At 44.4% G+C, this 23,455-nt stretch overlaps 1 protein-coding gene across 1 annotated transcript in view; it reads left to right on the top strand.

Moving 5' to 3' along the window:
• The first annotated feature begins 666 nt into the window (after positions 1-666).
• The window catches only part of LMTK2 (lemur tyrosine kinase 2), a 35,806-nt gene continuing 13,017 nt past the window's right edge, over positions 667-23,455 (top strand). Inside the window, exons 1-8 of the mRNA XM_052680149.1 lie at positions 667-955; positions 10,277-10,401; positions 11,273-11,417; positions 12,592-12,665; positions 13,116-13,234; positions 14,572-14,659; positions 20,799-20,932; positions 23,355-23,439. Of these exons, the coding sequence (XP_052536109.1) occupies positions 829-955; positions 10,277-10,401; positions 11,273-11,417; positions 12,592-12,665; positions 13,116-13,234; positions 14,572-14,659; positions 20,799-20,932; positions 23,355-23,439 (897 nt within the window). The 5' untranslated portion in view covers positions 667-828. The remainder of the gene's footprint in view (positions 956-10,276; positions 10,402-11,272; positions 11,418-12,591; positions 12,666-13,115; positions 13,235-14,571; positions 14,660-20,798; positions 20,933-23,354; positions 23,440-23,455) is intronic.

Here is a 23,455-nt window from a genome sequence, read left to right as displayed (position 1 = left end):
GTGCCTGAGACAAACAACAATAATGATGTGTCATGCATGGCACACTGCGCTGATGTGAAAGGCAAGGGGCCTTCCAGTCCGAAACGTGTAGGGCCAGCAGGCAAGGAGCGCCTCCGAGCTGCTTATTGCTACCTGATGCTTTTACGGAGTGAGCAGCACAACGCATTAGCAGGAGCGGGCTAAAACAAGGGAAGATCGTCTCCCACATTATGATTGAACTCAGATATTTCTGGTGGAAGGAAAGCTAATTCGAACACATCAGAAAATGCGGGTCATTGGGTAACGCAGCCAGCCAACTCGGCAGCGCCGCACTCCGTCCCGCGCACGGCTCAGACAGCCTCCTCCCGCTGCCCCGCCCCCGGGCCCGCGCTGCCGGCCGATTGGTGCGGGGCTCCTTCAGTCCGTGTCAAGCTCGCCCCCTCCTGGCGTCGCTCGTGCGCGTCGATTGCCGAGCGCTCCGCACCGTTCTTGCGCCGCAGCCCGCGCCCGGCCCGACTCGACCCGTGCGGCGCGATTGGCTGATCTGGACGTCAATCTCGGATCGGCTCCGTCCCGACCAGCGGTCCCGCCCCCGAAGCGCGGGGCGCGCGTCGATTGGCGCGGCCGGCCGTCGGTCGGCGAAGCGCCCGCCCCTCTCGGTCAGGTAGCCCGGAAGATGGCGGCGGCGGCGGCGGCCGGAGGGGCCGTGTGAGCGGTGCGCGGACGCCGATGCCGCGGAGGGCCGCGCCGTGGAGGCGGGGGACAGCGGCTGCCGCTGGAGCTCCTCGGAGACGCTGAGAGCCTCCAGCCCCTCGATCGGCGCTGAGCCGCGGGCCGGCGGCGGAGGACATGCGGCGGCACGAGGGGCTCGGCCCGGCGGCCCGGAGGCGGGGGGTCGGCCCGGCCGGGCTCGCCGTCCTGCTGTCGCTGCTCCTGGGGAGCGGCGGGGCCGCCCCGCTTCCGCCGGCGGGCGCAGGTGAGGCGCGGGAGGCTTCGCGGCGGGGGCAGCCCGGGCGCGGGGGCTGCGGGGCGCGGCCGTGCCGTGGCCGTGCCGTGGCCGCGCTGCCCCGCTTCGGGCGGCTGCGGCTCCCGGGATCGCTCGTTCTTCACCGCGGGGCTCTTCCATAGCGGCTGGCTGTGTGAGCCGTGCGATCTCGGTGTACTTTCCCTCGTTTCGCCCGTGAGTCGCAGCGCGGCTCCGTGCCCAGGCCGCGGGCGGCGCTTTCCTCGGTGGGAATGCGGTCCCGGCTGCTCGGCTCTGCGTTTGGTAATGCTGGCCGCCTTCGGGCCCGTATCTTCCTGTTCATCTTAAGATGCGCACGGCCGCTGTGTTCTCCCGATCTCACCGATTGCCGCAGGAAGGTTTATTCGTTCTGATAGGTAGCAGTCGCCTCAGTTATTTCTTTGTGCTCTATTGGTGCTTCGGAACATAAAATTGTATTGGGAATTCTGCTGAGCTCGGCTCAGGTTTGCGAACCTCGGCTGAGGTTCGGTTGTGCTGGTGCAGCACGGAGCGGCAGGGCAGGCATGGCAGCAAGTGCGAGGGGGAGCAGTGAAGCTCAGCGCTTTGGCTGCTGTGCCACGGGAAGTAGCAAAACAGGGTGTGGATCCCACAGTTGCTTTGCTTTGGACCTATGTTTTTCCCCATTTATTTTCTTCCCATGGAAGCTTCAGAGTTGTTCATGAGTTACTGCTTCTGTCAGCCTTCCTTGAGGCTGGTCCTTCTACAATAAAGTTCTGGGAAAAATGAAAACCCTGGGAAGCCCTTGGTCAAACTTGTATTTTCTTTGAGGCTTGGTGACAGTTTTCTCATTTACGAAATATGTGAAAAATTTCCCAGTGATGCTGACTTATCATCAGGCCATGAGTTAGGACGGCGGAGTTCTGGGCGGCAATCTTTTCCTTTTTGATGTCTGTTCCTTTGCTGAAATGTTGTTAGCTTTTCTGTTTCAAGGCAGATGTCAATGTGGGCACCAAGTGTTCTCAAAGTGACCCAGCTTTTTTTTTTTTTTTTTTTAATGAAAGTTCCTCTGCTATCAAAACTACGCCACGTATCCTACAAAGCTCAGAGATGTGGAGGTAACTTTTGTGATGCTGTCACAAACCTGATCTGTCAGAATGGAAAGTCGTGCTAAGCAAATCGCTCTTTTGAAACAGCCTTTGCTTATTGTGGCTTTTTCCCTTGTGTATCCCACGGGAAATTGTTTTGATTTCCTATGTTGAGACTGGTGGTTGTTGGTGACTTTTGGAATAAATTACGGACTCTGCTTTAGGCCTTGGCAGCTCTTTCAGCTCACCACTGCACACAGCCTCATGCAGGAGAGTTGTAAAGTTAGGAATAATTGAATGGACTTTTCTTAAAATAATAAGTAATGGGTTTTGGAGTTATTTTACAATCTCCCAGTTGTGCACCTTGCAGGAAGGGCTGCTTCTCTGATGGTGGAGAATCATTTTGATCTGTCCAGCCTTGAGCACTGTGCTGGAGAGATGGTGGTCAGCAGAAAAAGGAGGAAAGGAGGTGTGTGTGAGGTGCTTGCAGTGACCTCTGCGGAACGGTTCCTGGCATATGCCCATAATGAAGAGATTTCTCTTTTGAGAAGGCAGTTAGGAAGCAGGATGGCAATGGCAGGTTCTAGCAAGACTGGCTTGAATTCCTTGTTCAAAAACGTTCCATTCTGTGGAACTACTGTGGAATTGCAGCAGACAGAGTCTGTGGAATTGTCGTGTTCCCAGTGTCTTCATCAAGATGAATGATGCAGCTCATGCTTTTAAGTATGGCTTCACAGTGTTTGCAGATGAAGGTGTGCCCTGATGGTGTGTTCTATATTTGTCTCTCATATTTGAGGCTGTATTTCCAAATGTGCTAGAAAAAAAAAAAAAAAAAAAAGGAGGTGGTAGAGGAAGGAAGGCTTTTATTGTTCCCCTGGTGTGGTCCATAGCAATTACTGTGGAAAATAGGAAAAGCAAGATGTTGAAGATGCTGCTAGCTAGAAACAGAGTAATTAATTTATTCACTGAATGGGAAGGGAGGGTACTGGGATGTGCTGTGACTGTTGTGAATAGGAGGGCTGACCTGCTAGAGGTGAGAGCTGAGGACAGGTCTAGCTGACTCCCACCTCTGAGGGACCACACGACCTGACCTGCTCCAGGTTAGAGCAACTGGGAGAATGAAGTACTTCAGCTGTTCTGAGCCTGTGGAGCATTAGGTGTTCTACCCGAGTGCATCAGGCCAAGATGATTATCACTTTTAGCGTTGTGTGGCTGAAGGAAGGGTATTTGAGAAATGCTCTTCAGCGGTAATTTTTGCAGACAAACATACTGCATCATAATCTGACACTTCTGCTTTGCTGCACTAAAGCTTTGCATTCTAATTCAGGTGCTCTCTCTCTCTTTTTGACTTGGATTTTCATACTTGACCTTAATTCAGCTGCCTCTCCAGAAACCTGGGAATTGGAATCAAGGGTATGTATGTTAATGTCAGAGGAGGCGCTTCTGTCGTCTCTGCTGTATGAAGTCCTTGCAAATGCAAAGGAATGGGGGCTCAAAACTATTCTTATTTTCCCGTATAACTTGAATAGGTGGTAGCATTTTTCACAGGTGTGTTCAGTTTTACATTTGTGATGATTGCAGTCTGCTCAGCTGGATGGAGGCAGCAGGGCTGGTGCCTGACTGCTTCCTTGCTTTGCACAGAGAGCTTCAGTGCTGGGGCTGCCCTCCTGCAGCAGCTGAATGCCTCGCAGTGAGAAGATCCAGGAAGGGACACCGAGAAATTGATGTTAGCATCCAGAGGCACCTAGAACTTTGTGTGGCTCTAACTGGTGTAGTCAAATGGCTAGAGACAACGACTTTTTAATTATGAAGATGAGTTCTCTAGTTCCTAGTCTTGGGAAAATTGTTGCTTTTGAGCTGCTTTGGCTTGATGTTTACTGGGAGTTCTGTGAGAGCGAGGCCTGCTTCTGTTTGTAGCCTGTGGTTTGGTATTGCATGCAGTGTGTGTGACTGCCGTGCATGCAGACAAAAGCAAATTTCTAATCGTATGCAAAGTAGAGAGTCAGATCACTTGAAGCTGAGAAAAGTCTTGCTTGTACAGGGGTTTTAATCATGATGCAGTTTTCTTGGGAGTGGTCTGTCATTTCACGTTTCTTCTTGCTTTCAAGAATTAAATATGTTTACTTATCCCTTTATCTCTTGTTCTAACTTCTGATCCAGGTACCTACTAATTGTCCAGCTGGAGCTGCTAGGTTGCCTTTTCTCTTTTGTTTCTCCCTATGACTTTGTGACTGTTTGTGAAGTGAGAAGCCAGCCCTGACTCTTGGCCTGCAGGAATGTCCCGTGTGAGGCGTTGTTCTCAGGCTGGGTCTGCTTTCTCTGCCTGTAAGAGTCCACAGTTGGCTACAGCTAACGCAGTCCTCCTAGAGGGCTCCTTTGTTCTCTGATCTCATCCGAACTATTTCTGCAGTAGGTGTACAGTGCGTGGAGCGCCAGAGGTGTTTGGGGTTTGGCTTTGGACCTGCCTAGCTGTTTAGTGTGCATGCATGTATCTGGAGCTTGATATGGTGCTGGATACAATTTGCAATAGGTTTGTCACTTCTGTTTTTGTTTTTGTTGCACTGCAGTTATAAAAGACACAGCTTTATAGTTGGAGCTGTTGGAAGCGTGTCATGAGAGCTGTTGCAGCCTGCCTGTGTAGTTTAAGCATAACTTATAGTAAGGAGGTGTTGGGCCTGGCACTGCTTGGGCAGAGTGGTGAGGAAGCGGGCCGTCTCAGGAGCTGTATTCTCTCTTTGGTTCTTGGGGTGAGGTGCTGGTCCAAAGCGGCGCGTTCTCCAACGCTGCTCTCAGAGAAGTTTCCTTAGAGGTGCTGCAGTGATTCAGCAGCAGTATGAAGTGTTTCAGGGTTACTTTTGTACCCTGAGATTTCTCTGTTATGAGAGTGGTAGGAAAGTTGCATAGTAGACTTTCAGCAGAGCAGATCCTGTTCTCACAGATCAGACTTTTATCCCATGGGCTGTTCTTCTTCCTGGAGATTCTTCAGCTGTGAATGGGAATGAGAAATTGGGGTGAAGGAGCTCTTGGGGCAAAATGCTGGTGCTTGCCTTCTTTCCTGTGTACCTTACCCAAGTCTTACTTGAGAGCTTACAGCATCAGCTGCAAGATCAAGGTTCCCAAAAATACCACCAATGAAGGTTGCATGTATAAATTCCTTGCATAATTAATTTGTCTCTTCAAAAGCAGTGTATTAGTTTGTGTACCTATAAGTGGTGGGAGGAAGAGATACTGATATTTTGTTTTCCATGCTACAGGTACTTCTAATGATTTGAGATACAATGATAGGTAATCTTCTCATACTTTAAATGATTGTGGTCTGCTTTGGTTTGGGGAAAAAAAAAAGAACAAATCTGCAGCCTCAATTGAAGGGAAGGTGTAGCACGTGAGATTGCACTGTATTGGGCAGGAATTAACTGTAAGAACCAACATCTAGCAGCAGTAGTGTAAATATAAATGTGTACATACGTGTGTGTATATATGTATATATACACTTAACAACCGTGTATTACCTTTGCAGTATAATTAGTTACCCAGATTTTCCAGACACATTACCATGAAAGCACAGCATATGCTATGATTGAACTAATCTGTTTTTTACCTGAAGATCTTGCTTTCTGCAGGTTGGAAACTTTAACACTGCAGCTTCAAACCAGTCTTGTTCTCTGACCACTTCCCAGCCATTCCCAGCCCTTAGCTAATCCTTATTACATTGGAGCAGTGTGCTGGGAGTTTTGTGGGCAGTTCTTTGACATCAGTGGGGACTTGCTGGGCAATGGATTAAGGACAGCAGTGTAAAGCTGGCCCTGAGCTCGTGGTTTTAAACTTGATGCCTGATCGGCAGTGCTGAGGTGGGCAGGGCAGGTGTTGAGAAGAAGGTGGAGATTGGAGCCGTGGTGTTTGGAGGATGCTGGATTTTGTGGGAATCCAGTGTTACTGCAGATGCTCCTGCCTTGGGATGTGTAACCTCTGCCAGTCCTGACTTCACAGTGAACGCGAGCAGCTAAAGAAGCTCTCTTGAAGCACAATGTAGAAGTATTTAGGAGGGGCATGGGATAGAATGGTTAGAAAAAACATTGGTATAGGTGGTAAGAGAGGCTTCTAGTCTTTTTAGGGACAAATGGGAGGATTGAAATTGTTTGCCAAGAATTGCTGGTACATACCCAGTTGTGAAATGAAGCAGCTGATAATTCTTCTTGAATGAATGCATGGGACGTGATGATGTCAGGGTTACGTGTCCACAGAACACCTGTAGCTGTGAAACTGGCTTCTGTTTGTGGGGCTTTAGGACGGAGGGCAAAGATTTGGTTGTCTCCTGGGAAAAGGTCAGCAGAAAGTTACCGTTTGCTGTCTTTGTTTTTGTCTCTGGAGATGAGCTGATGTGGAGAAGAGCTGGTGGTTTTTCCAAAGCAGTGGCTGTGCACGTGTCCCAGGCTTTCACCCTGCCTGCTCCTCCCATGGAGGACCTGTAATGTTGTAGGGTGAGAACTGGGATTGTCCTGGCCGAGTTTAGAGGGGGGTGAAGTGTTTCAATTCCTGTCTATAAGGATCCAGTAAGTAGCTGATTAACTTGCGTGCGGTTTTTTTTCACTACTGATGAATTTTTTGTCCTCTTATTTTTGTCAAAGTGTGAGACTGATTGAGGCCATGGAAGGCAATTCAGGCTTAGGCAGGAATTCCTTTCTGACAAACAACTAACTGCTGCCTCTTGTCTTCAGAAAGACAAAGCACAAGCGTGTGTGTCAGTACTTTGCGTGATGCTCCTGAGGTTGGTAAGAGCTCCTTTTCCTGGGTGGCTATTGGCATTTTCTGCAGGTATAAGGAGGAAGGGAAAAGAAAATCAGGTGATAAAGTGCTTCTGTCTAAAGAGGTGTTTGTCATGTCATCCATAGCAAAGGTTACTTCGGTTAGCTATGCAGACTTTGCCTTATCTGAGACAAGGATAATAACAGCATGCCGAGAGGAGGAGGATTTTGAAATAAGTCCCTTCAGGTAGTAGAATTCTCCACGTTTTGTTCAGTGTCATTTTTATTGCTTTCAAACTTTTGGCTTTTCTTTGAATGGCAACACACTGAAAATCTGAAAGCCAAGATAGTCCATATGTCAGGTAGGAGCCTGCCTAATGCTCTGCAAGGGGGGTTGTGTGTGTCAGTTCTTTGCAGTTTGCACAATGAAGGAATCATCTGAATTAATTCAGACATTTGCAACCAGTTTTAGATTTCCTGAAAGTGCTGGCATTGTGCTGAGGGCATCAAGTCAATGAGAGCCATCTGAGTCTTGGGAATGTTCCTTCCTGCTGTATTGGTAATGGCCATTCAAATCAAATGGCTGATTGGAAAAAGGAGGCCTGTTAAGTGCCTCCCCTCCTAAGATTCACCTTGTTACCTTTCAAAAAGCAGTCTGAAATGTAAGTAACAGTCCTTCAAAACTTTAAATTTGTTTGCTCTTGTTGTGTTTCAGTTGAGGATTAATGGTGATTTGATGCAATTCTGATTCACTGTAAAGTCCACTGTAATGTGGCATTGCACGGCTGAGTGCTGTACAAATGTCTGCTGAAACCTTCTCAAAGACAGTGCTGTTGTTTGGCTTGGCTGTTAAATGGAGCATAGCAGAAAAAGTTGGGATGAATGGAATGCAGGGCCTGATGAAATTAGCAGATGAAGTTTTTTGGTGAAATAAAGGAGTTGTAATGCATGCTGAGCATTTATGGTGTCATCCTGACTGGGTTGCACAGTGGGTACGTGTAGGATTGTTTGCAGCAGGCCTCTGTTTTAGTCTTAGACCTTCACCTCTGGGCCTTCCTAGGCTGGGTTGTCCGTGTTGGTTTTGTGCAGCAGCCCTGCAGATGTCACAGAGTGAGCAGATGTAGGCAAGACCCTTAGTGGGAAAAGATGGCATTCTGAATCTGTCTTGGGAAGCGTCCTCCACTCCCACCCGGCTCTTTACAAGCTAATAGCTAGCACAGAAGAGAATGACAGCATTATTTTGGAAAAGGGGAGCTTTTGAACTCATGCTTGTAATACAACACTGATGTAGTGAGGTTTGTATGTTTGATCTGGTTGCGTTAATATCTATGAATAGCACAAGTAAGTGTGGTGTCGTTTAACAGGTGCCATGGAGGTAGGGGAGCAGAGCACTGACGGTCATTCCTTAGTGCTGTAAAGGTGCTCTGCTCTGACTTGGAGTCGTGAAGTAACATCGTGGTTCCTGATGTAGTTTGGTAGTGTTGAAGAGTCAGTGTCAGCGAGTGCTGTCATCTGGATTGGTGCTGGGAATAGCTGCAGTGATCAGTGAGAGCCTCTGCCTTCTGCAGCGGGGCTGTGGTCGCATAGCAACTACTGTGCTGAAAGCTGAAAATCAGATGCTGCCTTGAAGTTGGCTGTGCCCTAAGATGCTTCATGTGTGGTGTGCTCTGCCTTTCTCCTGGCAGTGAGTGTCTTTTGTCAGTGTGCTCTGTGATGTTTGTCATGTACAACTTGTTTGGCCCTCAAGCTTAGAAATGTGCGGTGTGGTGCTGTCACTTCTTTACTTAAAGCCCAGTTTCATGAAGATGTGAGACTTTAATTGATGAATCCCACTGAAGCAAATTTGGGAGGGGCCGGGCTTGTGCTCAGTGACTTTTGGTAACTGGTGAGGGAAGAATGGCAGGGCTGTCCCTGCTGCAGGCAGGCAGTGCTGCTGGTCCTGTCCTGCTCCTGTGGGCTGGTGCTGCTGTGCCTGGAGGAGGGGTTGGGGGTTTGCTGCGGATCTGGGCAAAGAATGAATTAAAGCAGGCAAGAAACCAACTTGCTGGCTTAGTTGCTGTGTTTGGCAGATGAGTCTGCTGTCCTATGAAGAAAGTTGACTGAAGGTATCCAGAATCCTGAGCTATACACATGGCTTTGAGTTGGGCCTGGTATGAAAGCCTTATTCCCTCCCCTCCCGAAGCTTGCTGGTTGGTACTGAGGTGTGTTCTCATGCCTATGCTTGATCCTGAGGGTGCCTGCATCATTTATCATTGCTGCTTTTTCTGTGTCTTCATCTACTTGCACAGGTACCAGGTTTGACTGCAGATCATTCAGCGCTGTGTCAAATTGTGCTGCCTGTGCTCAACCAGTGACTCCCATCATTGAATATGTATTTATGCAAGACATTAAAATAGCTTCACTTATAAAAAAATAAATTACTTCAATTATAGGTTGTCATCATTTCATATTTAATTTTGCATTCATCTTTTTAAAAAGTGCAAATTAAAAAAAACCACTTCTTAATGACTATAACAGTGCCTTCAAAGCTTATCCAAATAGAGATGGATTCTGTAATTCTTGGTAAGCAGCACTGAGTTGTGTGAGTCATAAAATGCTATTCTGTAAGTGTTGCAGGAACTTGCCCATGATAATTAGCATCTTTCTTACATTAAAGCTTTTTTTTAAGTGTTGTGTATGAATGTTTTCCCTGCATTCTTGGAAGCTTGGGTGCCTTCCATCTCAATGAACCATCTCATTCAAAGGTGATCTTTGTGTTGTTTGGTTGTTGTTTTTTTTTTTTAACTTCATTACCTTTTCCAGTTGGCTGCTGTTCACCTTTTCTTGGGGGTTGCAGAAGTTGTGTAAGGTTAGGAAGTACATTTTATTCCTGGACATGTAAAGAGATGGTCATGTTCTGGTAGAGTGTAACTTGTGTAAAACATGGACTTCAGGCTCGATAACCAAAAAGTTCGAGAGTACATCTTAGTTTGAGATGGAGACAAATCACCTGAAGAATGGTGGGAAATGGAAATGCAGAGTGGAGGTGTTTAGATTCATTTTGCTTTTGTGAAAGCAACTTGTGGTTGCCATGCATTCATTGAAAGATACAGGAGTGCCTTATAGTAGCGCTCTGTATATCCATACACAGCCCACATGAGGATTCCTTCTGCTTACCTTTTCTTCAGGCAGGGTTTGTAGCTCACTGGAACCAACCCCAGCGGCCTGGATCTCTCCTGTCTGTGTGTAGTCATCTCTGAGTTGATCAGATGGAGTCCTGACGTCTGGGGCTGCTGCTGTTCACCACCGCCCAGTGCTGGGGCTGTGGGAGCTCCGTCTGTGTGCCGGGCAGGCGGCCGAGCTGTGTGCAGCTGTGCACAGGAGCGTTGGCCCCTTCGCTTTGCTTTTTTCATTCGTCCTTTCCACAGGGCTAAGCTGAAACCCGTGGCGGGTGGGTAGGATATTTGGGAGCAGCGCCTTCTGACCCCAGGGTACTTCTGTAATACTACATACGTGCTTGTTTCCAGGACAAGGAGCGGCAGCCGAAGTTTCCTCATCTTTTGCCATTCTGTCTGTCTGTGCTCTGGTAGTCCTGGTGGTACTGCTTGCAAACTGTGTCTCCTGCTGCAAAGACCCAGAGATCGATTTCAAGGTAGGACTTCAAGTTAGAAATGTTCATGCACGTGGTATTGGCAGCTGCATTCTGGTGTTTCTGCCTCACTGTATGTGTTCTCTTCTGAATATCCAGCTGTCTGAACACTGGGCATAGTGCTGTGACTGTGTGAGCACTCAGTCTGTGCTGCAGTCAGCATCCCGGCCTTGTCAATATCATTGCTGTCTATTAGGATCAATAGTGAAAGTGTAGGCTTGAGACAGTTTTACTATAAAGAACCCTTTTTGGGCTTGTTTTTTCTTTTAATTTACTTTTAGTCTGGTGATAGGGTTTAAGATCTTCCTCTCAGGTGATATTGAAGATGCATATCCAGTGTAGTAAGCACACTGAATTTATTAGCAGAGAGCAGTTTCTTCTGGAACATCAGTTATTGGTGTTCATAAATTTGTGTGGCTCTTTTTCTAGAAATATATCTTAAAAATGTATATATGGAAAAAAGTGAATAAGGAAAAGCCCTGAAAAACCTAAGTTATTTTTGATAAAGAAATGTAAGCATCAAGTGTTGTCTTTAAGTCGGTAATAAATCAAAAGTAAGAAAACGAAATAATAAAAAAAAAAAAGGCTTGTCACTTAGTAATGATTTGAGCCTCCTTGGCACTGTGTGTTCAGAGGCAGTGCAATTCCTTTAAACGTTGGTGATTTACAGTTTTTCAGGTTTTTAGGTTCCTTTTCATGTTACCAGGTTATTGCCCTTAAAGATGAAGCCCTTTGTATTGGGGCCTAGTTTGTTTTCACCTGCAGCCGGTTACTTTGTTGTAGTCTGGTTTGTGGATTCAGATAGCAAACCAGAAGAGATGCAATGCTAATTTTAAGCCAAATATTAGCTTAATTACCAAGATCTTTATTTCAGGAATTTGAAGATAACTTTGATGATGAAATAGATTTCGCGCCCCCAGCAGAAGATACTCCGTCTGTTCAGTCTCCAGCGGAAGTTTTTACTCTTTCAGTTCCCAGTATTGCTTTACCAACTCCATCCCAGTTTCCATCTCGTGCAGGTAAGATAAATTTTACACTGAGAAAAGAGAAGTAGGGAATTTATTCTCTAGCACTGTGTAGCTGATCGTGCTCGACTTCTGCTGTGCAGGTTTGACTGTTACAGATGTGAACTGGGGTACAGGATGAAATCTCTGTGCTTTACCTTGGAGCGGGTGCTTTGCAGGGTGGCTGAACAGGAGTGTGGCTTGAATCAGCTTAGACTCCTTGCTTTATGTGTCACGTCAGGGGTTGAAGTTGCTCTGGGATGTTACTACTGCTCTATAGTAGTTCTCTTCATGGCTGAGTTGTCGTTGGATTTTATCCATTAGCCTTAAATGGAAGCAAGAGTAAATCTCTTACTTGACAGCAGTGCTACTGTGTGGGCTGCATCACTTTCTTCGTGTCACTGTGAGCTTCTCATGCTGTAGATGTGGTAATGCCAAGAGGACATTTTATTTTGCTTATGTGAAAGAATTTTGGGAATGTATTCCTTAAGACAATTTCTGTTTAAAAAAGGAAAAAGAGACTAAGTCTCTTTATTGGTATTTCTAGCTAATTAGCAGAGAGGTAAATACTGCTGAATCTCTTCTATAGTACAGTCTGCCATTGTTGCTGTCCATCCTCTGCCAGGATTTTTTGTCTTGTTTTCTGTCCTCTGCCTCTGTTCTTTATGTACATTATTTTTAGTCAGAAAGTGTCCTCCTTACAGATGGTAGCTGTAAGTAGGGCAGCTGGGCTGAAGAATAAAGCAGTCTAACCTATTCTCTTAAAACGGTCACCCTAACTTAACTGTTCAAATGTAGAAGCAGTGAGTGTTTTAGTTTTTATTCTGTTTCCATAGGTAACCTTTCTGGGTGGGTTATTTGCTTTGCCCAACTATGGTGTATGATGTTGGGATTGCAATTCAACTTTCTTACTGAACGTGTTAGAAAGGTGATGTGTGTGTAAGGGCAGTCTGTGGAGGCAGTGGGGTTCTGTAGTACAAGTGGTTTAGAAGCTGAGAAGTTTCTCCCCCGCACTACTGTCACAACGTTACCTTCACTCTTGCCTGTGTCTGTTTTGGTGCTCAGCCTGAAAGCGTGCGTATCATTGGGAATAAATATTGTAAGAGCTTGTATTGTTTCCTCCACTGTTGGATAACTGGCAATCTGAGTGGTTTGGTGTGTCTAACCTTTCTTCTGTTGTGTATGACAGATGGATCAAAGTCTCAAGTTGCACGTCAGAGTCTAAACTACATCCAGGAAATTGGAAATGGCTGGTTTGGAAAGGTGAGAAGTTTCTAATATTGTACTGCAGTTAGAATTATAGTCCGAAGTAACTAGACTAGTGTATTTCCTTCAAAGTAATAGCATAAGAAATGAGGTTTGCTTGCACGTACTTTTTAGCTGTGATTATTACTGCTTTAATTTACCCGTAGCTTCTTACAAAGCCTTTTAGTATCTACAGATCTCACTTCCATCGAATTGAATTCATGCATTCTGTTACTGCCAATGCTTTCCAGGAAAAAGTCTTAAGTAAATAAATGCTCTTCACAAGAAGGGGAGTCTTCTGAAAATGAATGGGTAATGAGTTGTCAGGATTTATGAAGTATGGACATCTACCCGCATTGACAAGCCAGAAAATCTGTGTTGCAATATGTTTTTAGCTCTTGTTTCTTTTTGTAGAGAAACTCATTTTTTTGGCCTCTGATTAAAGGCACAGTGATTATAATTTTTCAGGTTCTGCTTGGAGAAATCTACACAGGCAGTAGTGTGGCACGAGTGATAGTGAAGGAGCTAAAAGCAAGCGCGGGTCTCAAGGAGCAAGAACAGTTTTTAAGAAGTGGAGAGCCATACTAGTAAGTAATATTCTGTAACTTGGTTACCACAAGCACTTCATGCTACTGCTTATGAGTTACACAGGTTCTTAAGTTTTATTTCTCTGCTTGCCCTTTCTTACAAATTAAATTCTTGTCTCTAAGGTGTGAAATACAACTGATCCAAAATGAACAAGATTTGAGTTTGCTTAGATAATGAGTTCTTTGCTTGAATGGTTGGTAGTTATTTGTTCATGACTGGAAAACACTTTGGTTTATCAGATATTCTGCTGCAGCTGTTCAGAAAAATCCTGGTGTTGCAAACCAACCCTATGTCTAAGTACTTGCTTCTAAGAACTGAGCTTTAAGTCTTGTGCTTGGATTTCCTGTTGGAGGTAGAACTGGCAGTGTGTTGTGTTACCATGTATACGTAAAGTTTTTGAAGTTTCCATATTCAAAAAAATGAAATACAGCATAGTGCTAAAACAAATTCTGCTCCCAAAGCTTGCAGTGCAGAAATAAAGCACTCAGAATGGCATTAACTTCTGTCCAGTAGTACTGCACAGCTCAGGAATGGTTAGTCTGAAAGAAAATGCTAACAAAATAGTAGTGCTTGGTGTTCTCTTCCTTGTGTGTTATGATTGGAAGATTTCTGTACGATTTGCTTCCTGAAATTGAGTCTTTACCTACTAGAGAGGAGTTTGGTGCATGCTAAAGGGAGGGTAATTTCTCTTATGTTTTGGAAATGACGAGAGTCCTCCAGAGAGCTCTATGAATGAGGGGAATAGAGAAAGGAGTATCATGCATTCCTTAAGGTGTGGCTTATCTTGCCTAAATGTGCTACAGATGAGGGTGATGGAGAGCTTTCTTCTCTCAGTTCCTTCTCTTGCTCTAGTTAGTGTGCATTTGGGCTTAAATTGTTGGCAGCTGTCAGAAGATGAAATCTCATGCCTTCTGCTGCATTGGCACGAGTGCTTTTTATGAAAGTTAGAAGAGGAAACTGATCTGTCTGGGAACTACCCTGGCTAACAGGAAGGTTTAGCTTTTAGCCAGATCAGTTCCTTAAGCATAGTGCATGAACATTTAGTTTTAGTATGAGGGAATGCTGGGGGTGGGAGCAGAGGAGTGACTTGTTTGTGGCAGTGTCGGTTTTGTGGTTTTGCTATCCTGCACATTTCAGCCTCTTTCAGTGATTTGCTGCCACAGTACAGAGTGGATATAAAGGTGCAAAGAGAATCTGTCTTTGGATGCTTGCACCTTCTGTTCATGCTGCCTCCAGTTCTGTATTGAAACTTGCAGTTGAGGTTTCAGTGTGTTATGTTATACTGAAAATAATGAATACTGTAGCCTTTCTGACTTCAACTGTGTTTTCACTGCAGCATTCTTCAGCATCCAAATGTTCTCCAGTGTATTGGGCAATGTGTGGAAGCCATTCCTTATCTCCTGGTTTTTGAGTTCTGTGACTTGGTGAGTTCACTTGTACAGAAGGCTGCTGCTGTTTTTCTGTTAGTGTAAATATTGTGTCATGTATTTAATCACGGAAGTATTCTTACTTTTCCTTCAGGGAATTTTTTTCAAATAACCAGAATTTCAGAAAACACTTTTTTGCTTCAGGGGCAAATGGCAGAAGTGCAATTTTTTAAATTTCTTTTTATTTATCATAGAAATCATGGGTTCTTGTGGAATGTTCTTAGGAAGAAACTAGCTGATCTATCTTTTCTTTGCTGACGAGTTTATTAGTCTCTTGTGCCTACCTATGTCATGTAACAGGGAGCCTGGAGGTGAAAGGAGGTCGTAGAACAACACTTCCTATTGCAGTCCAGTGTCACACACATGCTCAGTCACGTCCTAAGCTTATGTACTAAATTTTGTTTGCTGTCTGTGAAACTTTAACATGCCATAAATATGACTCCTAAGCAAATATTAATTGAAGAAACTGGAAGGATTTCCTTCCTCCTGCCTTTTTCCCCCTCCAGAGTGCCCAAATTTTACTTGTGTCATGCAGCTAAAATTGGATGTTGTGTTGATTTCCAGAATCTGTAATGACTGTACTCCAGTAGTTGGAGTTTTCAGTGTCATCCTGAGCTTTTACTGATCCTTTCTGCTACTATGTTCTTTTAACTCGCATTCCTCCTTTCTTGTCCTTTTCTTTCCCTTCCTTCCCAACGTTGGCATCTACCTCGCACTGCTTCCTGGACACCTTAGAAGAGCTAAGAGCACAGTGAGGGTGGCCTCATTGCTTTCTGTGCTGCTCCTGCTGCTGCAGAGGCCACTGGAGATGGGAGGGGTACCTGCACAAACATCCTGCGCAGTCACAGCGTTCCTGGGCACGTGCTGGGATTTGCACGAGCTTTGTGACGAAGGGGATGCTGTGTGTGTGGGACCTGGGGGCTGTGCCTGTTCACCTCACAAACTAAGATTTGGACGTGGCGGTGGAACCTGAATGGCTTTATTGTAGCGCAGCACAGTATTAAAAACAAAACAGACAAACCTCGGAGCTGCAGGTGGCTGTCTGAAAATAGGCTCAATAGCTGCTTTTGGTGTTTGTAGTCTAAATATTGAACGCCAAGTTGAAAAATGTTAAGGCAGAAATGGTCTCAGAGGTGACTATGTGTGTTTCTAAGTCCTTGAGAAGAAAAGAGTTTGTATTTATAAAATCCAGCGTGGTCCTTCACCTGCTTTGCCACTACAGAGCTTCTCTTTAAGTTGAGGCATACAAATAGGGCTCTAGTTGCACTGCATGCCTCAGGCATTTTAAATCAGTGGGGGCACGAACTTTGAGTTTTCTTGTAAAAACATCAATCTGTGGCCTTAAATAATGGTATTTTATGGGCTGGGTGAACCAGTGAGACAGAAATGCTGATAAAATCTTTTTTTTTTCTTATGGGAGAAAGAATTGGAATGGTTGATCAGGGTGAATTGTTAGGTTTTGGTCTCCAAAGTGCATGCTGAAGGTGAAGCAGACAGTGTTTGTTTTTTTCAGTGTGCAGGACTGGAATACTTTGTACTGATTTTAAGTTGGCACTCAAGCTGTAGTTTCTTTTACAAGGACTTTTAAAAAGAATATAAGGTTTGTTAGTAGACACACATCTAAATATTTAACCAGATTTAACTACTGCCATGATTTTAAATATTTACATGATTTAATCTGATTTTGAATTTGGAGTCACTTGTGAAGATTGCCATACTTTAAGTGTATATTTTAAAAAATCTTGGTTTGCCTGATTAGTGCCAAAAATTGTCATGATCCTGCAGAGTAATCTGGAAAGGATTTGACTTAAGGAGATAAAATAGGTTTTCACTTTAACTGGGGGGGCAGTAAGCCTGACAGCCAGAACAGCAGCTCTGTACATTTGTGTGTAGCTGGATGTCAGTGAAAAGGAGAATAGATGCCTTGTTTACTCTATTCAGAGAGAACCAAAACTTGTTTTTTAGAGTATTCTGTGTTGTAGTGTGTTGTATGTGACTTCCATACTGAAAGCCCGGCTCACCTGAAGTGTTCATACTTAGCAGAACTGAGTACCTGCTGGAGATGATGGTGCTTTATTCACTGTGTGCACAAATACACAGGGCTGGGCAGGCCAGGTGGAGCTCACTTAAAATAGCTGTATGCAGAGATTTTGGTGAGTGCAGTGTTAGCTCAGTTATCTCTGTCACTGACTTCTGCAGTGGAGTTTGGGCCTCTGTGGGAGGGAGCGGCACTGAAGTGCTGGGAGATGAGAGATGTGATGGAGGGAGGGATGTGCAGGAAGGCAGACAGCACAGTTTGGAATTAAAAGATAGGTAGTTTGCCTTTGTAGACAGTTGTTTGATGATTATTCATTTTTAGTTTCAGTGGGCTATACTCTACAAGCTGCTTTTATTATTGTGATTGGGATGGCAGTTACTTGGATTTTCCAGGGCTCTAGTAAGTGGTAGTAGTAAGTACGAGGTGAGAGTAGTAGTAGCCAGAGGTGAGAGGTTTTTCTGTAGCTTTTTTTTCCCTGAAATTGGGCAGTCCAGTGAGTATGGAGGTGCTTCCAAAACGTGCCAGTATGAAGCTGTTCAGTTGGAAGGCTGTAAGAAAGGAGGCTGTTGAGGTTGGCTGAAGGTTCCAGCGTCTGCTGGCTGCGTGCTGTTCAAAGAATAAGGATGGAGGATGTGCTGTTCTTCTGGTTGCGATATAGTGCTGTGCTGAAGCTCTTCACCTGGTGTTACTGGTGCTGGATGTACTTACACAACCACAAAAAAACTGCTTTGATCTATGGTACTTGATATGATGGAGATGGCTTAGCATAAAGGTAGTGAAAATGTCGGCTGGATTGTATAGGAAGCTCTCTTCAGATGTCAAGCTCTTTGAGGTTCTTCCAGGCATGCGGATTTTTCTTTGCAAGTTGGTATGCTGAGTAATGAGAAGTGTCTGCTGTTCAGAACTGTATCTATAGGGCGATTTCTTCATGCTCCTTCAAAATCACTGGATATCATAGAATCTCTCCTTTTTGCAACTTCTCCTGTATGGATCTGTAGCCTTTATGGGGCCTCTTGATGTTGGCTATGCTGCTCAGGTAGCCCTGTTGAGTATAGCAGCTCCCAGGGTCCTTGACACCAGAAGGATGATCAGAAGCACTGGAAGCTGCAGTGCAGATAGAGCTGACTGCTATGGTAGCAGCACTGAATGCGCTTGAACTCAGTTACTTGTTTTCTTGGCCATAGAAGCTCCTCAAGGTGTTTCTGTTCCTCAGGAAAGCCTGGTTGTACACACAGTAGCTACATTTGCTAGCTTTTAGCATGTTCTGTGCTGTAATCCAAGCTGCTCTGCATCCCTTGTTTTAAAGAGCTGAGCAAGAAGCAAGCAGGCAGTTGTGCATACATGATTGGAAGGTTTAAGTCTTAATTTTTCTTCATCTGTATTACAGTTGTTTAACTTTGTTAATTGACAATTATCAGAAGAAATAACAAGTTCTTCAAAGATCCTGCATTAGGTTGCTTAGTGTGTTAGTGCTGTCTTACTAGCCAGCTATCAAAGGCTGTAGAAAGGAGCCAGGTTAAAAATAGTGGTAGCTGGCTTATTAACTTTCATATATTACTTGGTCATGCATGGCCAGCATTCTGTCAGCACAGCAACTCCTCTAATGAGTGGACATAATTTATGAGTAAGGGAAAGTTATTCAAATGTGGAGGTAGCACGTATATGCTGAGGCTGATTTGCCTGTCTAATGGTTCTTGAAGAAATATTTTACAATTCCCCAGGCAGATGAGATCAGCAGCATGCAGCTTTTGCCCAGAATGCCAGTAGCTTGCTTCAGGGGTGCTGTTACTGGGAGGTGCCTGCCTGCAGTAGTTTTCTTTCTTTTGTTTGGCCTTTCTGATTACTGCCACTTGAAAGCATTGTTCTCAAATAATAATAATAATAAATAAAAAACCAACTTTGCAATGAAAACTTACCCATAGTTCAACAATCTTCTTAATAATCACTAGAGAAAAATGGAGGGTTGATAGATTGTGGCAGCATCAGAAATCATGTCTGTTGGGTCCAAAGACGACTTGTTCTGCTTAATATTTCTTAAATTTACATATACTGTAACAACTTTCTGAGGATGTGAAGGATGTATAGTGTACACCACTTTCAAATATTTTAACAGCAGTCATTACAGGTACGTTTGCAATGGAGCAATGTTGGAGGAGTAGAGAGGTAGAAGTAATATTTTCATTCTCTTAATTATGTGGTGTTGTGTGGCTTGGCAGGTAGCTTTCCAGCTGGTAGGGAGTGTTGTGTGGGCACAGTTGGGCAACGTCTTTACACTTCTCAAACTCTTCCTGTCAGTACCTGCTGGTTTGAAGAGTCACATCAGCTGTTTGGGTGTCCTTGTGGACTTGCACAGCCTGGAAAGCTACAGAAGAATATTGCAGATAAATGATGTCCCTGGCTTATAGTGGTTGGGCGGTGGTAGGAATAAGTCTCACTATGTTGTGGGCTGCTTTATGGAGAAGGCTGAACTGATCCTGGCTAGAACTGAGAGGGGTTGGAAGGAAAAGTATAACCTAGTTCTTCATTGATTCCCAAGAGAAAAGAGAGGAGGCAGTGGCAGAACAAGTGAAGCCTTCCTGAAGTGTGATTTAGGTATCTGAGCAGGGAATTTTGCATAGCAGTATTTACTCAAATGTGTAAACTTTGAAGTTTACTGCATTAAAAACCTCTGTCCAATGAAGGGCTGTTTTGTGGCTCGTATAATATGAATATTGTTGTTGCATTGCTGCTGTCTGCAGGTAGGCAGGGAGGTGTAGGATAATTCAGGCTGGAAGGGAACATCAGGAGCTCTCCAGTTCAGCTTCCTGCTTGAAGCAGCATTGCAGACCAGGAGGTACAGGAGCCTTTCTTCCAGCCTGTGCAGCTCCATCTGGGTGGCAGTCCAGCACTTGAAGGTATTCATCAGTATCCCCAAAGTTTGGCATAAGTATTATCTTAAACCAATACCAAAAAGCAATTCTGTATTTTACCCTTGAATGTTGCTCTAAGTAGGATGGGGAAAACAAGTGCAAGTTGTGTTTCCTATAAGAATGTGTGTCTACATGAATTACTTACTAACGAGGGGATGCCACGCAGCACTGCTGCTACTAATGCATTTAAAAATTAAAAAGTAATTCCTTTGTGCACCTTGAGGCATCCCAGGAACTTAATGTAACTGGGACAACCTGTAAGCAGGCAGTTGCTGTTCTAATAGTGAGGACAGTTTCCCAACTGATAGTTTGCCTTTCCTCAGCAGTGTGCTGCCACCTAGGGCTGACTTTGGGTGTGTTGTGCTGTGGGATAGGGGATCTGTTATGGACTCTGCTCATTTGGGAGTCCTGAGCTCTGCCCAAGCGAGGTGGAAAGGCAGATGTGTGCTTACATGTGTTTAAATACTTAAGCGTAGTGATTTTTGCTCTTCTGTAAAGAAGCACATTTTAGGCAGTGCATTGACTGCTGCCTTGTCTATACACCCTCAAGACCTCCTTTCACTCTCCCTCCAAGTCCAAGCTGAGGCACAGGTGACTCATGCAGTTGGAGCCCAATCACAGTGTTACACCATGAAATAAGTTGATGGAACGTATTGTGCAGCTTCCATACAATTCATTTTCTTCTAAAACAAAAATGCCTTCTGAAGCCATTTGCTTGGTGGGAGTGGGCTGTATTACTGTGCTCTTTTATCCCTGCAGTTTTGATGAGCCAGCAATGGTGGAAACTGTTGTCTCTCCCTCCCATCCCCTTGTGTATTCCAGTCAGCTTTGCTGAATGGGAGCACTTGCAATTTTGACTTATCCTGTTTAAAAATAGAAGCTCCTCATATTTTTCCTGGAAGGTATTACTGTTTGACAGTTATGGTTTTTTTGTGGTAATCTAGCTGTTAATTACTAAATGATGTGATTTAAAAACCCTTAAAAGGATGTACCATCTGCCTTGGATAACTTCCCTAAGTATCCTGGTGGTGATGGGAAACTTGAGATTCTTTATTAAGCACAGGTGTGTTTGTATCTAGTGCTAGCCTTGTTGACTGATAAAGCTTTGTTGTTAGGTGGCTTTTCATTAAATGCTTTTGAGATTCACTCAATGCACAGCACTGATCAGTATTTTCAATGTCTTTTACAGGGTGACCTGAAAACTTATATCTGCAATGAGCAGGACCACATTAGAGGAGATTCACAAATCATGCTGCTACAGAGAATGGCATGTGAGATTGCTGCTGGACTTGCTGTAATGCATAAACATAATTTTGTGCATAGGTATGTTTTCCAAATAAATTACTTAGGATGTGCTTCAGAATTCATATGGATATTTTCACTGAAACAAGCATGTGCTCAAGACTGTGTTTTGACCATGTTTGTGTGCTGTAAGTCATGAAGGCGGTGCTGGTTGGTGTGGTTGTGCAGCCCCACCTGCCTTTGGGCTCTGCAGCCCGAACAGCACAGCTTTCTGCAAAGCCAGTGCAGAAGACACAGTAGTTTGATTAATTCTTAGATAAGTTAAATAACTTTTGTTGGGAAGGGAGGGCGTAATTAGAATTTTGATAGGTCTGACTGTACTTTGATGGCTTACAGCAAAGTAGAACTTTTGGTAGCATATTGGCTTTGATACTAAACATGAAAGTCGCTGCTTTCTTGATGTAGTAAGAGAGAAGCTGAGATAAAATGAAAAAATCTGAAGCAGGGTATCTCTCACTAAATCACTGTTCATGCAGCCTCTCGATCGTCAGAAATGAGCTAGTCAGAATTGGTGGAGACCATAGGCAGAGAGAATATTCATTTCAGTGACTGGGGGGAGAAATCCAGAATTTCTTGACTTGTAGTTAAAGATGGTGCAGTTACTGGGGAACAATGCAGTAGTTGTAAGAGGTCTGAAAAAAATCTGTTTGTGAAACTAACTGCTCTGACTTATGGCAGGGCTCATGGTTAAAGGCACGAGGGAGCTGGAACACATCCCCTGCAGACTCGGAGTGACTCAAGTATTGGAGTAGTTGCTCCCCAAATGTGCCTTACCTGGAACCATTAGTGTCACAGCTTTGTTTCCTGGTGGTGGTGGTTCTGGGTCAGTCTGTTCTTGGTCATAGAAATACAACTTCCATCATCTCTATAAGCAAATCAAGGACTTGTGCTAGAGCTTGTCAGTGCACACTGTGCTGTTTAGGGGAAACTATTAAACTTCATTCTCAAAGTGACGGCATAAAACAGCAACAAAATTGAGCACTGTTAAACGTCTTAATTAACCGCTGCAAATGACTTGAAGGTCGTACCAGCTGTGCCTACTACACTGACTGATGGCTGTTCCTTGTACTGCAGCAGCGTGGCTTTGTAGGTATTGCATTCTATCATTGCATTCTATCAAGGCACAGTTAAATACACTTAAAGTTGATGAATTGTTCCGTGGATCTGCAAAAGTATCATTGTAAATGTTTACTTCTAGCAGCACTATCCTGATGCTGTCAGAGTAAGTGGTAAAGCTCCAGCATCAGTGATTTTGTTGTTAGTGGTAAATTCAAGCAGCTGAAGATGTATTTCTGTTCTCTTAGGATATTTATTTAAATAGCGTGAAATAAACTGGAGAGCTTTGGGGTGTGCTTCAAGCTTACACAGGGCTTCTGTCCTGTGAAACGCAGTGATTCTAGAAGGAAAAATAATTCCTTCTTCCTTTAAGTAAAGAGATCGTGTGGTTTCCAGAGCACGCACTGGGGAAATCTTGCTTTCAATGCACACAGAAGCAGTGGTAGAGTTCTTGTGGTGCACTTCCATTACACTTGCACTGATTTCTGAGTTTGCATGGTGGGCTGAGGCAGCTTCATGTTGTTCCAGCAGCACTGCTGGCTGAGAGTGGTTGTGGTCTGGGCAGAAACTGCAAGTGTGTTTTCAAGAGCCTTTTGTTTCCTTTACCAAAGGAACTTGGATTTGATTATTAAAGGAGCTTCTATGAAATGCATGAGTACTTCTGATGGTCTTTGTCAGACACACAGTTCTTGTTCAAATGTAATGCGTGACTGTTATTCAGAGGAATTTAGCTGTGAAGGTAACATAGCACTAGTTGCTTAGTGTCATATTGTAAGTTGGTAGGTATTTAAACCTGCTGTGAGTTGTTGGTAACCTTTGCTTCTGACAGTGAAACTGGCAGGCGTGCAGTGACAGGTGGGGTGAATGGGGCTGACGTTGTTCCAGTCTGTGACAGTCCTGCGTGATCTGCATTGTAGAATAAGCAGAATGCAGTGGTTGCATTTGTGACAGTCTGGGCTTCTAGGAGGGTCCTTCACCACCACAGGTGACATCCTGGGCTTCATTTGTAAAGGACAGTGTGAATTCTGCTTTTAAACTGATAATTTAGTCTTAGCCTGCAGTAGTTTAATCATGCCAATGTAACCTACTATTGATTTGAAGTCGCTTTCTAATATTTTAGGCTTTGTATGTAAAAGTAACCATCATCACATTTAGTTTGGCTCAAAGTTGCAGCTTTTAAATGAATCTCCCCACGTGGCTGGTTACTGGGAGCATCCTGCTGCTTCTCTTGTAGCGTGTACCTGTGTGTAACTGGTTACCTTTGGAGGATGGCTTTTTTCATCTGATACTCCAAGTTCTGGCCTGACTCCTCTAAAGCATTCCTTTTTTTAACCTGCTGGTCTCTCTTTGGGTTGAAGACTCACTATTTATTTGCTTGCTTTTGCAGCGACTTGGCCTTACGAAATTGCTTTCTTACGTCTGATTTAAATGTCAAAGTAGGAGATTATGGTATAGGATTCAGTAGGTACAAGGTAAGTTACTCTGGTC

This window comes from Tympanuchus pallidicinctus, unplaced genomic scaffold, assembly GCF_026119805.1.
Source record: "Tympanuchus pallidicinctus isolate F22 unplaced genomic scaffold, pur_lepc_1.0 scaffold18, whole genome shotgun sequence".
NCBI lineage: Eukaryota > Metazoa > Chordata > Aves > Galliformes > Phasianidae > Tympanuchus > Tympanuchus pallidicinctus.
The sequence above is the reverse complement of the archived record's forward strand: the minus strand, read 5'-3'. Positions and strand labels throughout refer to the sequence as shown.